The sequence below is a fragment of the Apodemus sylvaticus genome, chromosome 17 (genome assembly GCF_947179515.1).
Source record: "Apodemus sylvaticus chromosome 17, mApoSyl1.1, whole genome shotgun sequence".
NCBI classification, from domain to species: Eukaryota; Metazoa; Chordata; class Mammalia; order Rodentia; family Muridae; genus Apodemus; species Apodemus sylvaticus.
This window is the reverse complement of record NC_067488.1, coordinates 63944235-63960899: the sequence shown is the minus strand read 5'-3', so window position 1 is coordinate 63960899 and position 16665 is coordinate 63944235. Positions and strand designations below refer to the sequence as shown.

Sequence of the window (16665 nt, the reverse complement as noted above, 5' to 3'; positions counted from 1 at the left end):
GCACACCATTGGTAGGCCTGTACTGCTGCCACTGTGCAAAACAGGATGTAAGTGCCTTGGAATTGTCAAAATGGAACAGAATGACCTATCAATTAAGTGTGTCAGTATATTCACAGGAAGTGAAATACACCTGGAACCCCCTGTTTGCTGCATATAGTATCAAAAGTAATAATATAAATAGTCATGCATGAATGAATGCATAAAATCATGTTTGCAGTTTTTTTTACCATGGGAAACCATTCATCCCTAAAAGGGCAAATGCCTGTCATTTGGGTCGTGACATTACAGTGGGGAATTCAAATTAACAAGAGTATTCTGCATTCTAGAAAATGCTTGCAGGACTTTCGGGGAGTGGGGGGCTAGAAAAGGGGAAATCATTTGAAATGTAAATAAAAAATATATCGAATAAAAAAAATAAATAAATAAAATAGCAAAAAAAAAAAAAAGAAAGAAAATGCTAAGAGAATAACACTTCTCACCACACAATGATAACAGTGGGAACATTTGGCATATATGGGCATTTGATAATTAGATAGATTCCACAATTTTCTAATGAATAACGATTTCACTATGCCGTACAACGAATACCTATTATTTTTAGCAGGGTAATAAAAATATAAAATGTAGTTACTTGAACTGAATAGCTGGTCTCCCTTCAGAATCCTCAGTAATGGTGAGCACATTATACTGAGCTTCGGCATGTGGTTTATTTTAGATAAAGCAGAGTGCTTTGTTACATAAGAAATTGCTGTGCAACCTACCTCTTGAAATGCGAATGAGCACTTCCTGCTCAGTATTGGTGCTTTCAAACTTCCTAATTTTTATCCTGTTACTATAACATATATATCAATGTTTACCTAAGGCTGCTCCTTTAATTCCTCTCATTTTTTAGATTTAAGTTATATTTCACCTCTGTTTTTATGATTACCCCTTGCAGTAACTGGAAATAATTGAGAAAATAAGCGCATAGCCATTAAAATGAAGTATTTGTGCACTGCTACCCATAAACCACATCGATGGTGACAGATATATTGCGCTCTGGGAAACCGTGCTGTATGTGGCTGTACATTCAGATTTTCATAAATTTGATTTTGTAAATGTAATTTACATAGGTGATAGCACAGTAAAGGCAGAAGCCACATGTGTCTCCTGTATCCATTTTATTCTCCAGTACCTAGTCGTTGTCATACAACAGGTATTAAGTAAATAATTAATATTGAATTAAATTAATAAGTGGGTCATATGTTTATATATCCATTCTCTAAAGAGCTATATAACAATGATTTAAGAAGAAAATAATGCTCAGACTGTATGTGACAATATACCACAGTAGCCTATGTTTGTATCCTCAGTCTTCAGAGTAGGAGGAAATGTTATTAACAGCATTTCTATTGAATGTCAAAGATTCAAAGTGTATGCCTATAGATAAAGTCAGTGCGCTGTGGGTGTGTGTTGTAAACCGAGGGAAGTGGGGACGTGGTGTGTTGGAGGGGGCTGTGCCTGTGGATGGAGGCAGGGTACTGGGCACCATGGTGTGAATAAGAGAAGTGAGGAGGCGTGGCGACTGGAAAACCAGGTGGAAATACATGCCCATCTCATCTCACAGGGTGAGCCGACCTTACAGTCACATGACAGGGAGGCTGCACAGGCAGGACAGGTGCAGAAGGATGGCTTTAGCCATAGCTTTGGACAATGACCATTTCTAAGAGTTCAGCTTCCCCAGAATTAAAGACTCTAAGCACCTGCCCTCCCCTGACAACCTTTTCCAAGTGAGCATCACCTCTGGAGCTTAACTCACAGCCTGCTTGTCCCTTAAGAAATGGCACAATTCCCCATGTGGTCTCTGTTAGAAGGAAAGACCAGTTAAAGCTGGAGTAAGTGCAAGCAGCCAGACTCCTTTGTCAGCACAAGTTCCTCAGCTGGTGGAGCCCCGAATGACAAAGAGGCTTTTCCTAGGACCTGCAGGCCTAGATGGCCGCCTGGCAGGAAGGCAAGAGTTAGCTGATTTGGCCCTCAACCTTTATTTGGCTGGTAGGAATTATTGGCGGCAGTAACGATTCTTGGATAAAGGAACCACAGAGATAAACACCTTTTATTATAAAACAACGCTCAAATATTAACATAGTACGAAGTTTCTACTGTTGGGCCAAGGCCTTATTCACCTGAGAAGATGTTTTATACTTGGTTTCACTGAAGGAACTCTTAGCAAGTAGCAATGAGTTAAAGCTGAACTCACTGATCGTTAAAAGGTATTTATTGTAACTGCCCGCAGTTACATCGAAGGGGTTACCTGGAAGGGAAGCTGGGGGTGTATGGGAAGGCGGCAAAAAGAGATGGAGACCAAGACAACATTGCTGTTCAGGTCTCAAAGTTTAATGGAGGATTCCAAATATATAGGCAGGGAAAACCCTTCCCCCAAAGGCTGGAAACTGCAGAACCAGTTCAGTTGCCCCGCAGGTGGCTAGTGTTTCTCAGGAAACTGCAGGTCTTTGGAAGGACAATGGGCTTCACCTTGGTCTGAGCACTCCACCCTAGGTGGAGGGGATTATGGCTAACACAGGAGTTCCCACTCAAAGACTGGGCACATTGGTCGATGTCAAGTTCCTGCCAGGTGGCATGGCACCCCAATAAGGCTCTCTACAATTTATACATGCATTCACAACTTTATCGCTTTCAAAGTTAAGTAGCAGAGTTAGGCATGGTGCTGTCTTAGGACTCCCAGCACTCAAAAGACAGAGGCAGGGAGACCATGTGTTTAAAGCCTGCCTGAGCTAGGCCATGTAGTCCCAGCCAGCCTGGTGAGCAGACCTTACAGTCACATGACTGGGAGGCTGCATAGGCAGGACAGGTGCAGGAGGACGGCTTTAGCCATAGCTTTGGACAATGACCATTTCTAAGAGTTCAGCTTCCCCAGAATTAAAGACTCTAATCACCTGCCCTCCCCCGACCACCTTCAAGTGAGCATCGCTTCTGGAGCTTAATTTTCAGCCTGCTTTCTTTTCTGCCCATAAGAAATGGCACAATGGTCCCTGTTAGAAGAAAAGACCAGTTTATTTATTGGCACAAGTCCAATAAGTAAATAAATTTTAAATGAGAACAATAAAAGAGGAAAGAGAAGCAGAGGCTGCATCCTAGTAGCAGAGCAGGTAACTCTAGGTAACTAGGATGCTAAAGGCCCTGAGTTTTAGCCACACTGCCAAAACCCAAACTAACAAGACTAGCATATGAATCCGTGAGTTCTTCATTACTGAGATTGAAATGGTACATTCAGCTAACCAGAGCAGATAGAGGAAGGACTCAGACAATCAGTCAGCCTTCCTTCAACAGGAGAGTGGCCTCACCACCTTATGCCTGATCACATGCTGAGACCACCATGGGCCACAAGCCCAGGAAGCACATAGGGAGATCGCCTGCCTGGAAAGACAGTATTCCTCCATAGCTCGAGGCCACCAAGATGTAGGTAGGAGGTACATGTGGATGCTCTCGGCAGCCATGGTGAGGGAGGGCTATTAGATCAGATCCCAGTCAAGCCAACAGAGTCAGAAAACCAGGAGTGATAAGGAAGAAGTATTGTGTACAGCAATCCCAAGGACCGCTTGTCCCCCTACAAGCAGAAGAGGAGACCTGAGAGTCACAGGATTGTCTTTCTCAGCCTAAGTAGAAAAGGACTCACAGCAGAGGGGGATGATAATATACCTGTGATAGAAATCTGAAATCACCCAAGCAGCAGTTTCTGCCTTATATCCCATAACTTAGCATTTGATTCAGTATTGTCAGGTATAAACTATTCATATAGCATGATCTTTCTTCCTTTCTTCCTTTCTTCCTTTCTTCCTTCCTTCCTTCCTTCCTTCCTTCCTTCCTTCCTTCCTTCCTTCCTTCCTTCTTTTTTTTTGTCAGTTTGAAGTAATACATGGGTACAACCAGCACACGTTCTTGAAAGCACAAAGCATAATGCTGTTGTTGTGTACTGAAGATGAGTTGTAGAGTTGCGTATTTAGTCAGAGTAGCTTATACCTATGGTAATAATAATGATTTGAAAAACAGAAAATCCCCCGTGACTTAAAACAGCAAACACTTTTTCTTGCTCCTGTTGTCTGCTCAGCCTGGGCAGTGTAGTATACGCCCTGGCCTGCGCCTTCATGATTCAGGGTGGTCTCTGGAGCCTCTGGAAATTGCTAGTTCTTGTGATGTGGATGTAGAAGGGAACGAGTGAGTCATGCGCAGTGCCAATGAAAGCTCTGCCCCCGGAAGTGCTGCATGTCACCCGGAAGTGCTTCTTTTCACCCCGAGGTGACTGAAGAAAGTTGCACGTACACCCTTAATCAGAAAGGACTGAAACCCTGCCATCCTAGGATGTATCAAGCTTGGCTGGGAACATTTGGTGAAACTCACAGACCACCACAGATGGTTTTTAACTCACAGTTGAATCAATTGTAATAGAGAAGAAGCCTTCTAAATGTTTTTCTAGATGGTTGTTATCAAATACCACTACATTCTTTAGGCATGGCTTTTGACTACTAAGTGGCTGTTGATTTTTATACTTTCACTATTTCAAGGTTTGCTGGCATTAAGAATTATAGTAACCTTATAGCAGAATTTTCTGGAATACAGCATTCTTTAAAAAAATAAAGCGATTGTATAAAGTCCTCCTTTTGTTTCCTTTGTTCCACAGACATTGATGAGTGCTCTGAGGGCTTTGTTCAGTGCGACAGCCGTGCCAACTGCATCAACCTGCCTGGGTGGTACCACTGTGAGTGCAGAGATGGCTACCATGACAATGGGATGTTTGCGCCAGGTGGAGAATCCTGTGAAGGTCAGTACAAAGGAAGATGTAGGGGCCCAGGAGAATGGGCAGCTAGAGGCGAATGAGCCTTGTATCCGGTGCTAGGCTGCCCATGTGACACAGTACGAGTGAATGTTGAATGTTGGAGACCAAAGATGTGGACCCTGTTCTAAGAACTGTGTGATCATATAGGACTGGAAAATTCATTCCGACTACACTCAGCCATTAGCCTTCCGTCTTGGGTTATGTTCAGTGGACTGACAGGCAGCACTGCTGAGTTCCCCTCCCCAAAAGGCTGAGCAAGCTGAGTGCCAGGGAAATGACAGCAGTGTGCCATCAAAATCCATGGCAAAGGAAGAAAAACCAAAGCCAAACCCCAGAAATGCTGCTTCTTTGATATTTAGAGCTCCATAGGGCAATTACCTGTGAGATAATAGGCCCAAGATGCACAGCACAGTCCTGCGGATCCTAACAGAGGCACCGACACCCAGATATTAACATGTCTGCCATGCTCGTTATGACACACTACAGCAGCAATAGAAGGATTCCTAGACTGGAGAGGGGAGCACTCCAGATTTCACATAGGAAGAGGGAGCATATCCAGAGTTTTACAGAAGGATGGAAAGGTTGTTGTCTTACCCAGTACTGAAATTTAGTGTTTGTTAATAATCACTTAACCTAGTACCAGAACTTGCCTTGCAATGAAGGATTATCCCACAGTATGTCTAGCCTTTGCTGAATCAAGAACCACAGATTACAGTTCATAGACACCCCATAAAATCCTTTGTTTGTATCCCATAATGCTTTATTAAAACTGACTTTTTAAAGATTATGCAAAAAGAGCTGGAACAGCGGCTAAGTAGCAAAGAGCCTTTTCTGCTCTTGTAAGACACCCATGTCTGGTGTCTCATAACTGTCTAAAACTCCATAGCCAGGGGACTGAATACCTCTTTCCTCCATGAGCACATGCAGCAACATGCACATACCCCAAACACACATGCACAATTAAAAATATAAGAATAAATCTTTAAAATACACAAAAAGCATGATTATAAACTGACTAAAAATAATGTAAGCTGTCCTAGATAGGGTTTTACTGCTATGAACAGGCATCATGTCCCAGGAGACTCTTATAAAGGACAACATTTAATTGGGGCTGGCTTACAGGTTCAGAGGTTCAGTCAAGGCACACCATCATCCAGGCAGGCATAGTGCAAGAAGAACTGAGAGTTCTATGTCTTCATCTAAAGGCCAGTAGGAGAAGACTAGCTTCCAAGCAGCTAGGATGAGGGTCTTAAAGCCCACCCCTCACAGTGACACAGTTCCTCCAACAAGGCCACACCTTCAACAAGGCCACATCTCCTCCAACAAGGCCACCCCTACTCCAGCAGGGCCACATCTCCTTATAGTGGTACTCCTTGGGCCAAGCACATACAAACTGTCACACAAGCATACAGCAGTGTCAGAGACAGAGAAACCATCAAACCAGACAACTTCATGAGTAGAAAAAAGAGATTTATGGGGTCTCAAACTGTCAAGGCTATCCCTCAGTGGGGTGGGGGTGGGGTCAGAGAGTCAGAGAGATAGCACAAAGGAGAGAAAAGCCTTACCAGTTTCATGGGGAGCGGGTTGAGACGGGAGTGTAAACATCACAGCAGCCTATCAGGTTAAACCTGATGATGGGAACAGAGACAGCCTGGGGCACAGGGCTGTGATCTGAGTAACAGGGAGCTAGATGCCCACTGCGAGCAGTGTGGCTGTGGGCATGGATAAGGAAGTAATGGCTTATCCTGACCAACAGAACCCCGCCTGTCAATGGTTTGGGGGAATGCTGACCCTGGGCAGCAATCCTATTTACCTGGTGGGAGTCCAGCCCGGGGTCAGCCCAGATGTCATTTAGGACATGGTTAGAAGCACCGCTGTTTTGTTGTGGCCCTCTCTAGGCCTGACAAGCAGGATGAAGATTAACTCAGAATAGCTCCTTCCCCATCATTTCCTCTATCCTCAGGGATAACCTGGTCTAATTTTACCTGACACCATTGCATGCTTTGTTCATTTGAACAGGAGAAAAAAAAGTCCTTGTGCTTACTGTCTCACCGATGTGTGAGCACAAGTTTCAAGCGGGGTGTTGTCTCGGCCCCTTTTGTATTACTCTGAAGTCACCACGAGCGAGGCAACATCACACGCATGTCCCTCTCTCCGGCCTCTTCCCTAGCCACGGACTCACCGATCTCGTGGCCTCCGAGGTTTCTCAGCCGGGATTTCTCATGGCATCTCAGACCTCATGGGGCCACATCCCAGGCCTACAGTTACTCCTAGAGTTGCAGGTCCCAGAGCAAGGTTTCCAGGCCATTGTCATTCTTTTTTTTTTTTTTAATTTTTTTATTCGATATCATTTATTTACATTTCAAATGATTTCCCCTTTTCTAGCCCCCCACTCCCCGAAAGTCCCTCAAGCCACCTTCTCTCCCCCTGTCCTCCCACCCACCCCTTCCCACTTCCCTGTTCTGGTTTTGCTGAATATTGCTTCACTGAGTCTTTCCAGAACAAGGGGCCACTCCTCCTTTCTTCTTGTACCTCATTTGATGTGTGGATTATGTTTTGGGTATTCCAGTTTTCTAGGTTAATATCCACTTATTAGTGAGTGCATACCATGGTTCGCCTTTTGAGTCTGGGTTACCTCACTTAGTATGATGTTCTCTAGCTCCATCCATTTGCCTAAGAATTTCATGAATTCATTGTTTCTAATGGCTGAATAGTACTCCATTGTGTAGATATACCACATTTTTTGCATCCACTCTTCTGTTGAGGGATACCTGGGTTCTTTCCAGCATCTGGCAATTATGAATAGGGCTGCTATGAACATAGTAGAGCATGTATCCTTATTACATGGTGGGGAGTCTTCTGGGTATATGCCCAGGAGTGGTATAGCAGGATCTTCTGAAAGTGAGGTGCCCAGTTTTCGGAGGAACCGCCAGACTGCTTTCCAGAGTGGTTGTACCAATTTGCAACCCCACCAGCAGTGGAGGAGTGTTCCTCTCATTGTCATTCTTCTCATTGAGCATCCGGCAGATGAACTCGTTTCTAATTTCACTGTATCGTGTTTCTAAATGCATTCATTCTAAATACACTCCCATCCGCCCTGCAGTTACCAAGGTGGCCCGGAGTCTCGCTTATCTGGGCTGTTACTGCACTCTTCACACTAGCCACCACTCTTCCACTCCTGAGTCCCTGAGACCCGTGTAACACCCAGAACCATCCCTAGAAGACTGAAGTCAGGGGATTTTACCTGTCTGTTTACACTTCTGGAGCCTTTCACTTCTCTGACTATGATGCAGTTGATACGGGCCTACCTGGTGCACGCTCTCAGCTTTCTGGACATTTTTAACAACACACCAGAAGAATTCCTTTGCACGAGCGCTTCGATTTCCATGGAATGCCTGCTCCCAACCTCGCCCCAGGGTTTCCTTTCATTCAGATCTCCTGGGCTTTCCATCTGAAATCGCCTTCAGCCTCAGATGAGCTGGTCAGTGGGCCTGCTTTACCTTCCTTAGAAGAAGTGAGTAATTCTGCTGGAGTCACAGTCTCTGCCCCTTAGGATGTGAGCTCCTAGGTTTTGATTGTCAGCTGCTAGGTCACCAACCAGTCCTGGAACAATGTCAGGCACATGATAGACGGACTATATATTGATTTGCCTGTGACATTGACTGAGATGGGAAACGGGTAGGTAGACAGTAGTGTTGTCAACTTGATATAATCTAAAACCACCTGGACAACGAGCTTCTGGCCATGACTGTGGAGGGGTATCTTGATTAAATCAACTGAGGTGGGAAATGGTGTGGGTAGATCCATTTCCATGGCCTGGGATCAAGGTCTCATTAAGACGTGGGCAGGGGCAGTGCTGTACCCAGCATTCATTGCTCTCTGCTTCCTGACTGTGGATACAATGTGCCCAACCCCCTCAAGCTCCGGCTCCTGAGTTCCCCACCACAGTGGACGATCGTGAGCCCAAATGAACCCTTTCCCCCTCGAGCCCCTCTGTCGGGATGTTCTATCAAGCTGAAGAAAAAGAAATCTTTCAAATTGAAGCACGTTAGGCATACAGTTTATATCAGAATTAAACATGGGAATGAACTATAGTATAGATAAGTACTTACCATATTAAATAGACATACTGCTCAAACAAATACTAACAAGTGCAGTCTTGATTTCAAAAAGTAAAAAGACAATTACACATTAAATTGTGATAAAGGTAAGACAGCACAGTTAGGGAATCTGGCAGACACACAGAAATGCCTCTCAAGGTAAACCCACAAACATAGAATTGTTTTACTTTGAAAACATTATTCTGGAAGCCAATTCTATTATTAATCAATAAAATTTGTAACATTTCTTAGAAAACTGTACAATTCACTCTGAAGTCAGCACTATCTATAGGAGTACTTTGAAGGAGCCAACCTGGGAGGTTTAAGAACCAAATCGGAACTCCCTGCAGCTGTCCATTGCCTGCAGTGGTGAGGATTTGCAGAACTGTCATATTAGTATTAGAGAGCTTCAACTTTAAGAATAAGGTTAGATCAGTGAAGGAACCACTTATCTTTTGCTTAAAAAAACCAAGGAACACTTCAAATTGAGAAGCCAGAGCAGTGGGAGTCACATGAGGAGGCGTGAGCCGACGGCTGGACCACTGCTCTGCTCCTTGGGCTGTAGTTATGTCCATCAGGTGTGTTCACAAACTGCATAGATATAAATGTAAACCTCTTGCCATTCTTCCCGTCCATCTCAGCGGTCCAGACTTCCTTCGTAGATGGCTCTAGGATGCCTCTTCCCCATGTGTGCCACCATTTCTCCTCTACCTGAAGTTTTGAGAAATGGGAACACAACCCAGGATTTTTCCATAAAATTATATATTTTATACTTAGTTGCCCACAGTTTTGTCCTTTTTTAACTTCTAAATAATATTCAAATTTGGCTTTTCGGTGAAGCTTGAAGTATTATATTCAAGCCAAATATCACTCATTTATTTAATAAGAAGACACAAACTAAATGCATCTGGTTCAAGCTACCAAGTAAATATTGAACATATAGACAGATGCACTGGTTACAGAGGTAGGTGTATCAGGAGAGAGGGTGCTGCGAGCTCTCAACAGATGAGCCCAAGAAACAGGGTGGAAAGTATTGAGAAAACTTAAACATAGCATAAAAGGAGGGAGGGAGGGAGGGAGGGAGAGGGGAAGGGATGAGAAAGAGAGAAAGAGAGGGGGAAGTAAGGGAGGGAGGGAGAGAGTGAGAGGAGAGAGAGAGAGAGAGAGAGAGAGAGAGAGAGAGAGAGAGAGAGAGAGAGAGAGAGAGAGCGCTTCCCTTTCTGAATGAAAGAACCCTTCTCAGAGTGCTTTGAATTTGTTCCAGGACTGAATTAAGCATGGTTAAATTATTGACATAAAAGGGGTGTGTGTGATCCAAGGGGGGAAACTTTCCCTGTCCGCTGTGAAGTCTGGATGTGAGTCTGATGCACTGGTTCTGAAGGGGTAAATAGTAAAAGCGCACTTCTGAATGTCCACATCTTGGTCCAGTCCTGTCTCATCACTGCCGGAGCTCTGTATCCAACACTAGACATCGCCGTGCAGAGCCCAGAGGAAGTCCAACAACAGACCCCTCACAGAGTACATCCATGCAGCCCTCCCTGCCCTCGTCCATTCCCTCAGGATGCATTCTTCTTTCTGTAGAGCAGCAACCACATTTTCTAAGACTGGAAAAGACTTGATTTGTCCTCTCCCTAAGCTTAAAACCGGAAACCCGTTTGTGTTGGTAGTTTGGTAGCTCTTGCTCTGCATTCCCTGGAGTAGCCTTGTGCCGAATTGTCGAACCGGGGTCCTGATGGCCTGCTTTCCATGCAGGCTTCTGAACCTTCCTCACAAGGACCTCAGGAAAGTCTTACAACACTTCAAGCCTCACTCTCCTGGGCTCTAAACTTAGGGCTTCCTTGTCACTTCACCCACTGGCATAAGGACCAAATGACCTCCCTGTGGAAAGAACTCAGGACTGCACACAGCAACAAGGCTGTTTAGAGTGTGTTCCCTGCCTGGGTTCCTGAACCAGCCAATCCACTGATCTCTTGGCTTCAAACTCTAATCCACTTAAAGCCATTTTCCAAAATGGGGGCACAGAAATCTTTCTAAAAGTGAAAGTCTGCATTTACTCAAAATAACATTTTATTGCCATTGTCAAGGTAAATTCCTCACCTTCTCCTTTCTGGGCTGAGTGTGGCTCCCCGGGTATACGGCTGCCTCTCCCGCCCTCACACTGGACACTCCATTGCCATCAATACACCTGCTCCCCCATGCCTCTAAACCGCACACCTTCAAATATATTAGTGCTTAAAAGCACTTTAGCTCCTTTTTCGTGTGGTTGAATATCACCCTCAATGTGCTTGTTGAGCATAAAGGATATCAGGAGCAGGAGTGAGCTCACTCCAGCAGAGCCAAGTGCTGCTGCAGACACTGGATGCTGCTGCGGACACTGGATGCTGCTGCAGATAGCATAGGATGAGACCGAGATGTGACTGGTGGGTTACTTAACAGCAACTCCCTAAGGAGTTACTAATATTTATGATACTTGAATTTTTATGAGCATCAACTTTCTCCCATGTAAACAGAATTCCAAGTTCAACCCCTCAAATGAGTTGGTGGTTATAAGCCTGGTTTAGATAAACCTGGTTGTAGAAAAGGCAACTGGTCCAAACTGACCTGAATCCACTCATAGAGGGAGGTTGTAAGTATTCCATCAGGTGCACTGGCACGCCTCCTTTTCATGGCTGGAAGAACTAAGTACACACCAACCACAGCTGTGAGGGCGCTTGAACTTCAAGTCTTTATTAGAAATGTGTTCTTTGCTTTCTTTCTTTCTTTCTTTTTTTGACTGTATTTTCTTTTTAGTAGACATTTTCTTTATTTACGTTTCAAATGTTATCCCTGTTTCACGTTTTTCCCTCTGAAAACCCCCTATCCCATCCTCCCTCCCCCTGCTTAGTAGCCCCCTCCCCCCACTTCCCTGACCTGGCGTTCCCCTACACTGGGGCATCAAGCCTTCACAGGACCAAGGGCCTCTCCTCTCATTGATGTCTGACCAGGCCATTCTCTGCTACCCATGCGGCTGGGGCCATGGGTCCCTCCATGTGTACTCTTTGGTTGGTAGTTAAGTCCTTAGGAGCTTTGGGGGCACTGGTTGGTTCATATTTTTGTTCCTCCTATGGGGCTGCAAACCCCTTCAGCTCCTTGGGTCCTTTCTCTAGCTCCTCCATTGGGGACCTGTGCTCAGTTCAATGGTTGACTGAGAGCATCTCCCTCTGGATTTGTCAGGTACTGGCAGAGAATCTCAGGAGACAGCTATATCAGGCTCCTGTCAGCAAGCACTTGTTGGCATCCACAGTAGTGTCTGGGTTTGGTAACTGTATACAGTCTTTCCTTCAGTCTCTGCTCCACACTTTGTCTCTGTATTTCCTCCCATGGGTATTTTGATCCCCCTTCTAAGAAGGACCAAAGTAGCCACACTTGTCTTCCTTCTTGAACTTCATGTGGTCTTTGAATTGTATTTTGGGTATTCTGAGCTTCTGGGCTAATATCCACTGATCAGTGAGTGAATACCATGTGTTCTTTTGTGACTGGATTCCCTCACTCAGGATGATATTTTCTAGTTTCATCCATTTGCCTAAGAATTTAAAAAATTCATTGTTTTTAATAGCTGAGTAGTACTCCAGATTGGGAAAAGATCTTTACCAGTCCTACATCTGATAGAAGATTAATGTCCAGTATATACAAAGAACTCAAGAAGTTAGACTCCAGAGAACCAAATAACCCTATTTTAAAAATGGGGCACAGAGCTAAACAAAGAATTCTCAACTGAAGAATACTGAATGACTGAGAAGCACCTAAAGAAATATTCAACATCCTTAGTCATCAGGGAAATGCAAATCAAAACAACCTTGAGATTCCACCTCATATCAGTCAGAATAGCTAAGATCAAAAACTAAGGTGACAGCAGATGCTGGTGTGAGTATGTGAGAAAGAGGAACATTCCTCCATTTCTGGTAGGATTGCAAACTGGTAAAAACCACTCTGGAAATCAGTTTGGTGGTTCCTCAGAAAAATTGGAGATAGTACTACCAGAGGACCCAGCTATACCACTCCTGGGCATATACCCAGAAGATGCTCCAGCATGTAATAAGGACACATGCTCCACTATGTCCGTAGCAGTCTTATTTATAATAGTCAGAAGCTGGAAAGAACCCAGATGTCCCTCAGCAGAGGAATGGGTACAGAAATGTGTTTTTCATAAAATATGCACTCTTCCATTCCCGAACATGGATGTCAAAGAGCTTTATGTAGTTAGATGTGTCTGCAGAGTTCACAAAGACTGTGGTTAATGTATGCTGCATACTATAATCAAGAACTCTAAGAACGTTAAGTAGAACGAAGCGCAACAATCAAATATATGATGATGATGATGAAAAGCCCACTGTAGAACTAAGTTTTAAAATTTCATTTTCTTCTCAAAGACAAAATTTTACCTACTCTAAAATATATGTAAGTATATTGTACTTAATTTTTAAAGCATATGTGAATGCTGACTTCTCTTCTAATTATAGCCCATACCACAAAACACTGCCCTTAGCAAATGGAGCTAGGAGAAAACTCACTGTGGTCATCATACTAGCAGTCGGTGTCTCCATCTAGAACTTTTATGGAAAAGGAATGAGCAAAAACTGAAGATAAATAGAGAGAAAAGACATCATGTGGCTTAATTTCATATAGAATTTAAATGTAGCCAAGGTTGAGACAACCAGCCCAAGTTTCTAATTAGCACTGAAACCAAGACACCGACCAAAAGAAAAAAAATATTTACTCAACTCTGTCTTGAAAGTTTTCAAGAAAAAAAATCAGTACACAGTTCCCAGTTACAAGCTGCTAGTTCCACATTCTCTCTAACCTGATCCTCCCTAACATGATCCTCCCTAACCTGGTCCTCCATAACCTGGTCCTCTCTAACTGGTCCCTCTCTAACCCATCCCTCCCTAACCTGGTCCTCTCTAACCTGGTCCTCCCTAACCTGGTCCTCTCTAACCTGATCCTCCCTAACCAGGTCCTCTCTAACTTGGTTCTCTCTAACCTGATCCTCCCTAACCTGGTCCTCTCTAACCTGATCCTCTCTAACCTGGTCCTCCCTTACCTGATCCTCCCTAACCTGGCTCTCCCTAGCCTGCTCCTCTCTAACTAGTCCCCCTTGACCCCTTCCTCCCTAACCAGCTGCTCTTGCAGTGACTTCTCTCTTGGCCTTTCCTTAGAAGAAGTAGATGAAATGGGAAATAACCACTTACCGCCACTCATATCATCTCTCTGAAATGTGCTTTGGCTTGTGACCTTTAAATTATGGGGTAAATAGAACGAATCACATCTCTCCTTATAGTCCTGATCTCTGGGTCAGGATATGTTTGCTTTTCATCTGTATGAAAATGCTTTAGGCTACTGCAGCCACCAAATAGGTGAGGTCGGGTGAAGAGTGGGCGGCTGCCAATTGAGTCAGGCCAGGGCTGACAGGCTAATCTGAAAGGAAAGTTAAAAAGGAATAGAGTCCTTGGGAGAGATGGTAATTGAGGGCTGTCTCTTCCCTCCCTGCAGTCTAGAAGGGTTCAAGGACATTGCCAGCAAACCTAGGCCTTGAGGGAAGGACGCCAGCACCAGGACAAATGCGGGGATCGCACTGTGTGGAGGTGGCCTTGAGACTAGGATTTGAAATAGAAAAAAGTGCCTCAGCTGCCAGCCCCCGCCACTTCTCCCGCTAAAAAGGGAGCTGTTCTGTAAATACCAGTGTGACACTGGGAATAATATCCCCAGGAAAACATCAGAACACATGTGGAATTTCTACCACCAAGCTGTTTTATTGAATAAACTGAGTTCTAGTCTTACTTCCAGAGAGATTAATGTTTCTCAAATTCTAATGGTATTTAGACAAATATGAAAGTTAAAATTCTGGACAAGGCTATCTTTTCTTAAAACCAAAACTGTATAATGCTTTCCCTGTGAACTCCCCACATGATCCAGTGCCTTAGTGATCACTTACAGGGAAAGTGGGTCAATGCCTGGGTCAATGCGAGAGACAACCTGCAACTGCTTGAAACCAGGAACACTCTGGGTCACATTGTGCCACTTCTCTTGGCTGTAGATATTGACGAATGTGGGACTGGGAGGCACAGCTGTGCCAATGACACCATTTGCTTCAACTTGGATGGTGGATACGATTGCCGGTGTCCCCATGGGAAGAACTGCACAGGGGATTGCGTGCACGAGGGGAAAGTCAAACACACCGGGCAGATCTGGGTGCTGGAAAACGACAGGTGCTCTGTGTGCTCCTGCCAGGTGGGTAGAAACAAAGCGTCTTCCTCCCTCGGACTGTGATGTTCATACATGTTAATTGTGTGGATCAACAGGGGTTGGCAAATGCACACAACCATTTTGCCACAACCTCAGTTACTGTAACTGAACATTTTCATCCACCCAAATGTCGCCCATGTCCTTCCTAGATAGCCCTCCCCCTCCCTCCCCTCCATCCCTCCTCCTCCCTCCCCTTCCCCTCTCTTCCCCTCCCTCCTCATCTCTCCCTCTTTCCCCTCCGCCCCCATCTGAGCAAGGCCAACTCTGCTTCCAATTAAATAATAACTAGAATTGTTCTTATTTTCTAGAGCCTCACATAAGTGGAACCAGACGGGGCATGTACTTTATACCCAGCTTCTTTCTGCCCGATATATTTCTCCACAATCATTTGTATTCTTCCGTGCATCTATTTTACTTTTTGTTACTGAACAGTATCTCATTGTACCATTTATCACAATGTATTTATCTACATTAATAACATTTTATTACTATGTTAATTTTTTTCTTAGTCATACTATTATATTTGAATGAAAGAATAAGCAAATCATAATAGATAAGCTTTCACCCAAGAGTGGAAAATATCTCTCTGGATAAATGTATTAGGCATGTGTTCTTTTGTGTTAACTTAGTTAATGATGGGTACTTAAATTACAGTTAAATGAATAGTCTATGTACAAAATAGTCAACAATTATGAATGAAATTAATATTTGTACAAAACATAATGCCTAATTATTCCAGAAATCTGGCCATTTGTGAAGTCTATTAGCTAGCTATAAAGCATTATAATGATACATCTTGCTTTAATACAACAAAACCCAAAATGTACTTAGTAACCAAATTACTGTATAATAGTCAGATATATGAATATCATATATATATATATACATATATATATAATGATGTTGAATATCATAATAATATACTTAATATAACTATGGACTATACAGTGACCATTACCATTATACTGGTGAGTTTCTGGAAGTTTTCTTTTGGTCAAGTCATTTAGGATGAAAAGTAGTATGAAAAGGAAATGAGAAGTCTCCCGGCATTGGGCACATCTCTGTTAGTTTCAAAGTGGAATTTCTAAGATGCTTGATTGGCTGAGTAGATGGTGCCGCATCCTCACATCCTCTGCATGCTGTGCCGTGGCACCCTGAGAAATCCAGGGCGTGGTAACACTCTGTTCCCCTTTTAACACAGACTGGATTTGTTATGTGTCGGCGGATGGTCTGTGACTGCGAAAACCCCACAGTTGACCTTTCCTGCTGCCCTGAGTGTGACCCAAGGCTGAGCAGCCAGTGCCTACATCAAAACGGGGAAACCGTGTACAACAGCGGCGACACCTGGGTCCAGGACTGCCGTCAGTGCCGCTGCTTGGTAAGTCCAACAGGAAAGCATGCCCTGGACCCCCCAGCAGCGAGCAGCTGGCTAGAACGTTGACAGTGACAAGC

At 44.1% G+C, this 16665-nt stretch overlaps 1 protein-coding gene across 1 annotated transcript in view; it reads left to right on the top strand.

Moving 5' to 3' along the window:
* Positions 1-16665, top strand: part of Nell2 (neural EGFL like 2) — a 301332-nt gene that overhangs the window by 273091 nt on the left and 11576 nt on the right. The window contains exons 17-19 of the mRNA XM_052161466.1: positions 4676-4816; positions 15005-15198; positions 16415-16591. Of these exons, the coding sequence (XP_052017426.1) occupies positions 4676-4816; positions 15005-15198; positions 16415-16591 (512 nt within the window). The remainder of the gene's footprint in view (positions 1-4675; positions 4817-15004; positions 15199-16414; positions 16592-16665) is intronic.